Here is a 12203-nt window from a genome sequence, read left to right on the forward strand (position 1 = left end):
AACACAAATTGAGGCCAGACAGAGAATGGCATTGTTGCGAGATAATTGTGGCACTTTCGACAAAACTTGCAAAGGGGAAGCCAATGGAAGGAATGATCTTGGAGAGTAGAGGACAGAGGGTTCACTGATACATTTCCAGGCAGTGGATATCACGGTGGTAAAGGAGACCCAGAGGCCCTAGGGGCAGAAACTGACCCCAGTGTTAGGTGGGCACCGGGTATCGAGACCAGGATTTTCAGGGCAAGTACTGAGCCTCAGCACTTTCACTAGGTCCGTGGTCTTGGGCTCATCCTATACTCTCCAGGAGTCCTGGAATCACTATTCCTTCCTAAGGAACTGACTGCTGCTTCCTAGGAGTAGTAGGAACGTGATCATTATTGTCCTGTGAAAACGGAGAGGAAGAAAGGGACCGGCTGGATAACTTGAGAAAAGTTCTAAGCCCGCTTTTCTCTGTACAAGAGACAGAGCGCGTTGCCTGGCTGCGTGGACGGATCACTGAGAAGAGCGGTCATTGTCAGTGGTGACTGGTGTTGGTGGTGGGGGTTTCTGCTGCCTTCTCACCTGCATTTTGTCATCAGAACATCAAAGGCACCTGCAAGTGGAAAGCGGGGTCTCCTGCTTCCCGAGTTCGGAGGGCGTGGCTCGTCTAAGACGAAAGCACTACTCGGAGCCTACCGTCTCCGTTAGCTGCATTTTCCCACCGTAGCCCCCCTTTTTGCTAATCCTGACACGAGTCCCCTTGTTTCCATGGGGGAGGGGAGGTGCTCCGCCCACAGCCCACACTCACATAGTTCTGCAGCAGGTCCGGATGGGTTCTCTCGATGCCATCGTCCAAGATGGTCACCACGATGTTCTTTCCCGTGTAGCCTCTCTTCCAGGCTCCTTCGATATTCATGTCTGATTGGCAGGGATGCGTGTTGTCGCTGCAGTGCTATGGAAGGAAGACGGAGAATCAGACCGCGCGGATTACCGATAACTGGAAGGTGCGCGAATCATCTGCGGGTCGAGATCGTGCACTGAGTTAGCAGAAATCCGGTGCCCGCCTGCAGAGCTGGAGCACGGGCCTCTAGCACAGTAACAGGAGGAAGTAGGAAGGGTGGATGTGGGGAAGGCAAGCGAAAGAGAAATCTCTCCCGCCGGCTCTGCCCTGTCCAAATACCGTACATCCTTTGGGAAAAATGGAATAAAAGAAAAGTATATCCCAACAGCAGAATAACGGATGTATCCCTTGATTGTTAGCATGAATCGACGGCACACGGGAAGGCATGGTGACATTTCATTTATAAACTCAACCTAGGTAACTAAAGAACATGTATTTTATAATTTCTTCCCCAGGCACCTGGAAACCAGGCTAGCCAAAAAAAAAAAAAAAAAATGAGAACTCAGGCAGCTTCTGGACAGTGTCAGCCAGAGGTGTGCTACCATGAGAAACTCACGGACGGGAAGAAAAATAACGGTTTTGTTGAGCTACTTTTGATGAATTCACCACGGCGGTCGTACCAAAATACATAGGGGGCAAACACACTCAGCCAGCGGCGCTTTGAGAAGGGAAAGAAGAGTCCGGACAGGTAACACGCACAGGAAAGGCGTGTGAGGGCTTCAGAGGGCAGGCTGGAGAAACACGGACGCTTAGCACATTACGTATCGTCATTTCATTCCACGATGGCTACAACATATAAACACATCAAGACATGCATTGACCCAGGGCCTCTTCCTGACAGGCCAGCATTTGCCCAACCCATACAGTTGCCTCCTCGGAGCGTCTCTCTCTCCAATGTCCCTCTGAGTGGCGTTGTTTCCTCGGTAGGGAAACAAAGGGACAAAGATGTGCTGTGACTTAATGCCACCCCGGATCCTACCATTCTGGATCTTCACGAAGGGGAAGAGAATGCAAGCTCCGGAGGCTCTGGGCATAATGGAGATCTGGCTGCCATGGACTCGTGTGGCATACGTTTTATTGAGCACTTACTCCCCCCCCCCCCCCCGGGGTATGGTGGTGAACGAGGCAGATGAGGTCCCTGTTCTGATGACCCCTCTACAGAGGAGACAGACACAGGAAATGAAGAAAAAAATAAGTAACACCATTCAGAGCCCTCCGTGGCTTTTAAAGGAATTAAAGAGGGTGATACGATGGTGAATGCCGAGGGACACCACTCTAGGCGGGATGGGAGGTGGGGCCCTTGGTCTCAGGAAGTGAAATCAGACCTGATGCCTGGTTGGTGAGAAAGGGCTGCTCTGCCCAGAGCCTACAGCTAAGCGTGTCGGTAGAGGACACGATAGATGCAAGGGTAATACAAGATGGCAGACAGCTTAGCACACTGAAGAACGAGAAACAAGGTGGCGTAGGGCGGAAGCTTGGGGACCAAGGAAAAGAATGGCTTGGAAGACAGCCAGTTAGAAGGGGAGCGAGGTCAGACCATCCATGACCGGGCTTTTGTACTAACTGCACGCTGAGTAAATGGAAGCACACCTCTCTCCAAACTTCATCCATCAAAATCCGACGCTAACGAGAGACAGATACCTCTAACAGCCCATGACATGAATTTGCAAATTTATTCTCCAAATGAGACTGCCTTTTATTGACTGTTACAAACACACCTGAGTAGTGGATTCATTCTAACAAAGGGCACACCCATTTTTCACCACAGATAACATCAGTTTCACAGAGAACGGGGGCTCATCTATTTTATGAACACTTGTATCTTTTTCTCACCGTCTGGACTTCTTTCGGACACGCGAGGCCCTACACACACACACACACACACACACACACACACACTCTACTACGGCACTGACCCAAATTCCGTTCTCCCCGCCTGCCCCCAGTTTTCCAGGCACACCTCAGCACCCACCTCTTCCCACAAAGACTTCTCATGTCCTTCAGCCCTCCTCATCTGTCTCTTCTCCTGCCCTGAACTCAGGGGTGGAGGCAGACAGACACATACACAAACACATGCTGCCCTACGCAATCCGACTCCTACTCACTATATTCTGTTGAATCGTTGTTGACTGTTACCTCTTGTGTGTGGACTTTGTCTTATGGATTGTGAGCCCCTACAAGACTATGCATTAAACGAAGCCCGACCTAGGATTTCAGGCAATATCGGGCTGGTCACACGCCAGAAGTGAGGGCACATCCTCAACCTTATTTCCAAGTGCACCGCCGCGATGAAACTCTCTGCTCTGACCTCGTCAGAGATACCTAGCCAGCTAATCCTCGGTTAATGGAGACGATCACGAAAGGAACAGTGTAGATTTCCGAAATGCCTCCGTTGTCCAGAAGTCTCATTCTGGCCAAGAGTGTGGGCCTCTCCTCACCGAACACTGTAATGTAACACAAAGCAACCTTGACAGGTTTCCATTTCATTTTCTCTTTTTCAAAACCTGTTCTGGCCACCTGTGGTATCGTTTGCGAAACGAAATAATGTTAATGTGGCCAAGAGGTGGGCTGGAGGAAGGAAATGCGCAGGAAATGGGTAACCCACAAATGGGATAACCATCCTGGAGTGGAGGGATGCTGCCTGAAATTGTAATTATGAAAATTGAAGAAAACCAGCCGTCTATGGAAAACGTGTGTGTTAAAAGTGAAGCAATTAGGTTTCTTTCTTCCACCTCTGCTTCCGTTGAATCTGACTTTAACAGATTAAATATTTTTGTGCCACCTTTTCTTCTTTTCATCTGCCAACATGGAAGGGGAGGGAGAGGAAATATCCAATTGATACTTTCATTTGGATAATCTAATACAGCAAGGAGCCAAAACGTCAAAGGAAAAAATAAATCAGAGCCTGGAGTGTTTCTTGCAAATGAGTAATTAGGTCAGAGGACCCTTAAATCAGAACCCTAAATTCTGAATGGGATCCTTAGATTTTTAACACATGTTCATATATATAACATTTATTAATTTTTGAGAGACAGAGAGAGAGCATGAATGGGAGAGGGGCAGAGAGAGAGGGAGACACAGAATCTGAAGCAGGCTCCAGGCTCTGAGCTGTCAGCACAGAGCCCGACACGGGGCTCAAACTCACGGACCATGATGAGATCATGACCTGAGCTGAAGTCGGATGCTTAACAGGCTGAGCCACCCAGGAGCCCCTTTAACACATATTTTAAGTGTTCCAGACTTCCAAACATGTTTCTGATATGGTTGCTTCATACAACCAAGGTATCCAAAGAGCAAAGACTGGAAAATGTTGATGCGAGTCAACAATGACCAAAGATGAGAATTAATCACTTCCTTAACCGCCTTGTTGAGATGGTCTTTGAATCGGTCTCTCCTTGATGTGAATCTGTGTTACGGCATCGCCCAAAGGCAAAAGGGACTTAGAATAGCCATGATTTCCTCATAGTCAATCACATTGAGATCTCTGCCAGAGCTGAACCTAAAGACTGGTTTTTGAAATTGTGTTACCACACATGCAGTCCATAGACCAGTATTCACAAAAGAGGCCAGTCAGACCCTTCTAGCTATCCGAAGTTGATGAAAACCACATTACGTACGCAGTGTATGCAACATGGATTATTTATAGTAAACGTATGCGCCTTCAGTTCTGAATAATGTACTGCCTTTCCATGATGGTCTATGCACAGGTGACTCAACATTTAGACACATCACAAAAGGGAACATACCTGCAGAAACAATGATTGCCACCTGTGTCTCCCACTTCCTCATCCATAAAAGCTTTTATTCTTTTTAGGAATGAAATTTTAAAGAGTTTGCTCTGTGAGTTTCTAGAAATGGCCTTTTCCACACCAGGGTTATGAGCCATTCTGCTTATAAACCACTCTGCGTGTGTCTGCTTTTCTTGTGTCCTCATAAACACATCACAGTGTTTGCTCATCGAAAGGACAGTTTATCCTGAAAATAAACACCTTTGCTATGTTCTCACCATTGTTTGGGGGGGGGAGGGGCAGAGGGCTACTCTCAGCGTCATTCTTTTTAAACTTCTCCAAGTTCTGAGGGTCTTCACTGGCCTGCCAAATTATATGCTCCCAAGAGCCATTAACACTGAAGTCATCTACTGTTCACTGTTACCAGCACAGTGGCTGATAAGACTGCATCTCTGACAACATAGTGTTAATAAAGAAATACATAAAAATTCTGCTTCACAAATTCAGAAACCCATCTAGTCAACTGAGTAAAGTGTGCACATACTTGAAATTCTTTGTAGAATGTGGAGTCCAAAAGATGCAAGAAATTGCAAACAAAAAACAAACACTAGAATCGATACTCCCTTAAGGGGAAATATAACTGACACCTACAAGATCCTTACCGTGGCCAAGCATTGGACTAATCACTTTTTGTGGTCTAAGGCTCAGAACAACTGTTTGAAGGCGGTCCTTTTATCATCTGCTTTTAACAGATTAAAAAAAAATGGGGCTTAATCAGTCTAGGCAACCCCTCTGAGTTCACACCGCTGGTCAATATTAACATGAGGATTCAAAAGGAAGCTGTCTGACACCAGACCATAGGGCTATGGAAACTCTTCCGTTAAAACAGAAGGGGCTTAGAGGAAGTCACAACACACACAAATCCATGAGTAGATAAGGAATAGATGTTGGACAATGGAGCACCAGTAAAGAAATTCAAATCACAAATCTCACTTGCCTTAGCACTGTGATCAGTGCATTCCAGTGATAAGGTAGAATACAGATGAGTAAGACTTTAGGGACCTAATTTTTCCTAATTCTACGTATTCCAACACATCTTTCAGGAAGTCACCTAATAGTTTCAATTTTAATTTTAATAGTTTCAATGACACAGGGTTCACTTCTTTACTAAATAGCAAATGATTGCTGGTAAATCAATTCTTTAATAAAAAAAGAATAAAAAAAGGAAGCTTGGGCTACATGCCTGGCTCGGTCAGAAGAATGTAAGACCTCAATCAGAGCTGTGAGTTCAAGCCCCACATTGGGTATAGAGATTACTAAAAGAAGTAAAGTTAAAAAAAATCCCTTATTTGTAGCGTTTGCCAATTTCCATGGTGTAAATCCTCACACCACGTGCAGTTTTAAAGCATGCTCACAAAATCCCTGAATCTCTAACAATAAGCTCTCATGAGCTCTTAGAAGGCAGATCCGACAAACCACAGGAACGACGCACTCCACTGTTAGCCTTGCTCCATTTCCGATGACGTTGTCCCTTCCAGTGGGTCTGACATCTGCTTCCCAGTGCTTGGCAACTACTGGTAAGTACCCAGGCATCCTTGTCCCCTTCACAGTTTTCAGATAATCATTTTACTACTTCTTGCATTTATTTGGAGAGGATCTTTCTTTACCCTTTCTTTCTCAAGGCTACCTGAAGAAGTTGGACTTTGGACTTTTGTGGCCATAAGCTGATGGGCTCTTCTTGGGATACATGAAATAGAGGTTCTGTGACTCCAAAACCAAAGAGGACTTCACAGATTTTTTTTAAATCTCAATTCGGCTAGGGAAGTCCTAAGACGGTTACCATTAGGAGTCAATTTGATGGATTTCAAATCCTTTGTTATCAAACACATGGGGGGGTGGGAAAGGATGCCCCTGGCCAAAACAGATCCAATGTCCAATTATTCAAGGATGATTATTCAATTTGTGGATTTTCCAGAAATTCCAAGGAAGCCCAATATGTTTCATTAACACCAAACTTGGCATAGCAACTATTACAGCTGGGGGATTCAGAAGAGGAAAAGTTAAATCCCACCTCTGCTACCTTCCAGCTACGTGATTTTGTCAAGTTCTCCTACATTCTTAAACCCGACATGGAGTTTGAACACAGAGAACTGCCATAAAGATTAAAGAAGATAAAGTACATAACAAATGCTTCTGTTATTGCAATCATGTTGTTGATGAGAGCACAGATATAGGAGACACGGGTGTTCCTAATAGTTAAGAAAAGAACACTAGTTAGAAAGAGAAAGAGAGAGGGGCGCCTGGGTGGCTCAGTCCGGTTGGGCGGCCGACTACAGCTCAGGTCATGATCTCACAGTCTGTGAGTATGAGCCTAGCGTTGGGCTCTGTCCTGAGCACTCAGAGCCTGGAGCCTGCTTCCGATTCTGTGTCTCCCTCTCTCTCTCTGCCCCTTCCCTGCTTGCTCTCAGACTCTCTCTCTCTCTCTCCCAAAAATAATAAACAATAAAAAATAACAATAAATTTAAAAAATTAAAAAAGAGAGAGAGACAGAGACAGAGAGACTACCACAAAATAGTAAGATAATGGTTTTCTTCATTGTCTGGAAACATAGATCATACAAACTTGAAAGGGCAACTGAACGTTTGCACGGGTAGCTGGGAGGACCTGAATATTTTACATTTGTGGCTGTGGATCTAGAGACTAGGGATGAGGTGAAGGAGTAGAGAGCAGTGTCCAACTATTCTCTTTTACATTGGTCAGATGGCCTCCTAGGAATCTCCTAGGAATCATCACACATTTTTTAACTCCACACATTTATACCAATATCCCAACCCTTCGAGAACCATGGTTCACATCTACTATAATTCTGACGGAGGATCATTTCCCAGTTACAAAATCTCAAGGATGTCCCACATAATACCAAAGAAACATCAGAAAAGAGCAGATGTTAGGAGAAGAAAGGCTGTGGGATGTAAAAATGCTTATACAGAGGAAAACGAGAAGAAATCCAGTTCTCAGAATTCTACTCATAACGGAGGGTCAAGAAATTGAGTCAGTATAGCCAACTGATTTTGACAAAGCAGTAAAGGCAATACAAGGGGCCAAACACAGTCTTTTCAATAAACAGTGCTGGAACAACTGGGCGTCCACGTGAAAAAGGTATTATACCTAGGGGCGCCTGGGTGGCTCAGTCAATTAAATGTCTGACTTCGGCTCACAGTTCGTGGGTTCAAGCCACGTTGGGCTCTGTGCTGCCAGCTCAGAGCCTGGAGCCTGTTTCAGATTCTATGTCTCCCTCTCTCTCTCTGCTTCTCCCCTGCTCTCTCTCTCTCTCTCTCTCTCGCTCTCAAAAAATAAATAAATAAACATTAAGAAAAAAAGAAAAAAGTACATGTAGACACAGACCGTACGTCCTTCACAGAAATTAGCTCAAAGGGGATCAGAGACCTAAGTGTAAAATACCTAACTAAAATTCCTGGAAGATAACACAGGAGAAAAGCTAGACAACCTCGGGTACCATGACGCCTTCTTATTTTGTTGTATTTTTTAATATGAAATTTATTGTCAAATTGGTTTCCATACAACACCCGGCGCTCATCCCCACAGGTGCCCTCCTCAACGCCCATCACCCTCTTTCCCCTCCCTCCCACCCCCCATCAACCCTCAGTTTATTCTCAGTTTTTACAACGCCAAAGACACAATCCATGAAAGAAATGACTGAAAAGCTGAGCTTCATCAAAATTAAAAACTTCCACTCCGTGAAAGGCAATGTCAAGACGATGAGCAGACCAGCCACATACTGGAAGAAAACATCTGCAAAAGACACATCTAATAAAGAACACATCCAAAATACACGAAGAACTCTTCAACTCAACAATTAAAAACAAACAAACCACCTTATCAAAACATGGCCAGAGACCCTAACGGACACCTTGCCAAAGAAGAGATGCAGAGGGCAAACAAGCATATGAAAAGATGTTCCACGTCATTTGTCAGCAGAAAAATGCAAATAAAAATGAGATACAACTACCCACCTATTAGAATGGCCGAAGTCCAGAACACCGACGCCAGCAAATGCTGGTGAGGATGTCCAGCAACGGGAACTCTCATTCATCGCTGGTGGGAATGCAACATGTAGCCACTTTGGAAGACAGTTTGGCAGTATATTACAAACTAAACCTCCTCTTTCCATACAATAGTTACACTCCTTGGCGTTTACCTAAGGAGTTGAAAACTTACGTGCACACACACACACACACACACACACGCGGATGCACATGGATGCTTATTACAGCAGCTTTATTCATAAATGCCAAAACTTAGAAGCCACCAAGATGGCTTTCAGGTTATGGAATAAACCAACTGCGATGCATCCAGACAATGGAACGTTCCTCAGCACTAAAAAGAAATGGAACTATCAAGCCATGAGAAGACATGGAGGAAACTTCCCTGCACATCACTAAGTGAAAGAAGCCAATCTGAAAAGGCTACATACTGGATGATTCCCACTATAGGACACTGTGAAAAAGGCAAAACCATGTAGGCAGTAAAAAGATCAGTGGTCGCCAGGGATTGGGGATGGAAAGACGATTAGGTAGAACACAGAGGATTTGGGGAGCAGTGAAAATACTCCGCGTGATACTCTTAATGGTGGATACGTGTCATTATACACCGGTCCCAAACCACACACTGTATAACACCAAGGGAGAACCCTAATGCAAACCACAGACTTGGGGCGATTACGCATCGATGTAAGTTCATCAACTGTAACAAATGTACCACTCTGGGGGGAGCTGGTGATGATGTAGGCAGCTAGGCATGTATTGGGGCAGGAGGTATATGGGGAATCTCTGGACCTTCCTCTCAAGTTTAGTGTGAAGCTAAAACGACTGTAAAAATATATATATGGTCTTGGGGGGGGAGAAAAAGAGGAATTGAGGCAGAACAGCCAAAGGATAACTGGGCGGTCCAGTTGAGTGGACAACCTTTCTCTCACTTGTTAACTCTGTGATCCTCTTTGATTCTTTCCTAACCTGACACAGCTTGAATGAAACACTTTCAGTCCTGGGGCTCCTGGGGGACTCAGTCAGTTAAACGTCTGACTTCAGCTCAGGTCATGATCTCATGGTTCTTCAGTTTGAGCCCCGCATTGGGCTCACCGGTGTCAGTACAAGGTCTGCTTCGGATCCTCTGTCCCTGTCTGTCTCTCTGTCTTTCTCTCTCTCTCAAAAATGAACAAACGTTTAAAAAAAAACCTTTCAATCCTAAAAATATGTAACAAAGCAAAAACCAGTAAGCCAACAAACAAATCTCTTCTTTATGGAACTGCCATGTGCCCTGTCATAGTGTTTAGAGAACAGATTTCAGCTGTATCACCTTGTGTTGCTAAAGGGTAACCACAATCTCCAAAACTTACTGGGCATTTCTGAGACACTGAGACCAAGCTTCACTTTACATGTATAGCCCATTGCACTGCCAGGCTTCCCATCATTCTCAAATACATCACGTCTAAAATCAGTCAGGTTTGGGAAACCTGGGTGTGCAGCCTCTGCCTCCTTCTCTTCCTTTCCTGTCGTCATTCCATGTGGCTTCCGATTTCCACAGAGCCTTGCAGTTCGGGCTGTTGGCTCCGCTCTGCTACTCTTTACTTTTCTAACCCATCTTATACTTCCCATCTTTGCCCCTGTCATTTAAAAAAGTATTTTGATCAAGCTCGTACTATATTCTGGTCACCCTACTGACTCAGACACTGTCCCTGTGCTCAAGTCCCTTCAAGTCTCGTCCGTCAGACAGGCAAGAAATTTCACAAAAACACCTGCTAAGCATTATAATGGGGGTTGCCGGGGTAGAATGGGAACATGGAACCCAGTCAGGGGGAAGACAGGAAAGGGGGAGTGTACTTCCTGGAGAAAATGACATTTAATCTGAGCCCCCAAACACGAGCTGAGTAGCCAGAGGGCAGGCAAGGGATGGAGAGGACGTTGTTTATTTGGGGTCAGGGTATAGAATAATCAAAGAGACACTGGGTGGCACCTGGGTGGCTCAGTCGGTTGGGCATCCGACTTTGGCTCAGGCCATGATCTCACGGTTTGTGAGTTCGAGCCCCACATCGGGCTCTGTGCTGACAGAGCACAGGCTCTGGAACCTGCTTCGGATTCTGTGTCTCCTTCTCTCTCTGCTCCTTCTGCACTTGTGCTCTGTCTCTCTCTGCCTCTCAAAAATAAATGAATGTAAAAAAAAAATTCAAAGAGAGACTGGAGTGGCAAAGGAACGGAATGAAATTCAGAACCGCTGGAGGATACAGACAGTAAGCAGTGGGTGAAGAAAAAAATGGAAAGAGACAAGACTGCAGAGGTTAGCTGGGGCCAGGCTGTGACTGTTCTTTTCACTTTTTTCGGATGACATGATATTATACATGGAAAATCCGATAGATTCCACCAAAAGTCTGCTAGAACTGATGCATGAATTCAGCAAAGTTGCAGGATACAAAATCAATGTACAGAAATCAGTTGCATTCTTATACACTAAGAATGAAGCAACAGAAAGACAAATAAAGAAACTGATCCCATTCACAATGGCACCAAGAAGCATAAAATACCTAGGAGTAAATCTAAGCAAAGATGTAAAAGATCTGTATGCTGAAAACTATAGAAAGCTTATGAAGGAAATTGAAGAAGATATAAAGAAATGGAAAAACATTCCGTGCTCATGGGTTGGAAGAATAAATATTGTCAACATGTCAATACTACCCAAAGCTATCTACACATTCAATGCAATCCCAATCAAAATTGCACCAGCATTCTTCTCGAAGCGAGAACAAGCAATCCTAAAATTCACATGGAACCACAAAAGGCCCTGAATAGCCAAAGTAATTTTGAAGAAGAAGACCAAAGCGGGAGGCATCACAATCCCAGACTTTAGCCTCTACTACACAGCTGTCATCATCAAGACAGCATGGTACTGGCATAAAAACAGACACATAGACCAATGGAATAGAATAGCAACCCCAGAACTAGACCCACAAAAGTATGGCCAACTCATCTTTGACAAAGCAGGAAAGAACATCCAATGGAAAAAAGACAGTCTCTTTAACAAATGGTGCTGGGAGAACTGGACAGCAACATGCAGAAGGTTGAAACTAGACCACTTTCTCACACCATTCACAAAAATAAACTCAAAATGGATAAAGGACCTGAATGTGAGACAGGAAACCATCAAAACCCTAGAGGAGAAAGCAGGAAAAGACCTCTCTGACCTCAGCCGTAGCAATCTCTTACTTGACACATCCCCAAAGGCAAGGGAATTAAAAGCAAAAATGAACTACTGGGACCTTATGAAGATAAAAAGCTTCTGCACAGCAAAGGAAACAACCAACAAAACTAAAAGGCAACCAACGGAATGGGAAAAGATATTTGCAAATGACATGTTGGACAAAGGGCTAGTATCCAAAATCTATAAAGAGCTCACCAAACTCCACACCCGAAAAACAAATAATCCAGTGAAGAAATGGGCAGAAAACATGAATAGACACTTCTCTAAAGAAGACATCCAGATGGTCAACAGCCACATGAAAAGATGCTCAACGTCGCTCTTCA

The 12203-nt window shown here is 44.7% G+C and overlaps 1 protein-coding gene across 11 annotated transcripts in view; it reads right to left on the minus strand.

Moving 5' to 3' along the window:
- Nucleotides 1–12203, minus strand: part of PCSK5 (proprotein convertase subtilisin/kexin type 5) — a 452241-nt gene that overhangs the window by 322567 nt on the left and 117471 nt on the right. For all 11 annotated transcript variants that reach the window (XM_027041020.2, XM_027041019.2, XM_053205259.1 and 8 more), the window contains one exon: nucleotides 788–931. In XM_027041020.2, the coding sequence (XP_026896821.1) occupies nucleotides 788–931 (144 nt within the window). The remainder of the gene's footprint in view (nucleotides 1–787; nucleotides 932–12203) is intronic.

Source organism: Acinonyx jubatus, chromosome D4 (assembly GCF_027475565.1).
Source record: "Acinonyx jubatus isolate Ajub_Pintada_27869175 chromosome D4, VMU_Ajub_asm_v1.0, whole genome shotgun sequence".
NCBI lineage: Eukaryota > Metazoa > Chordata > Mammalia > Carnivora > Felidae > Acinonyx > Acinonyx jubatus.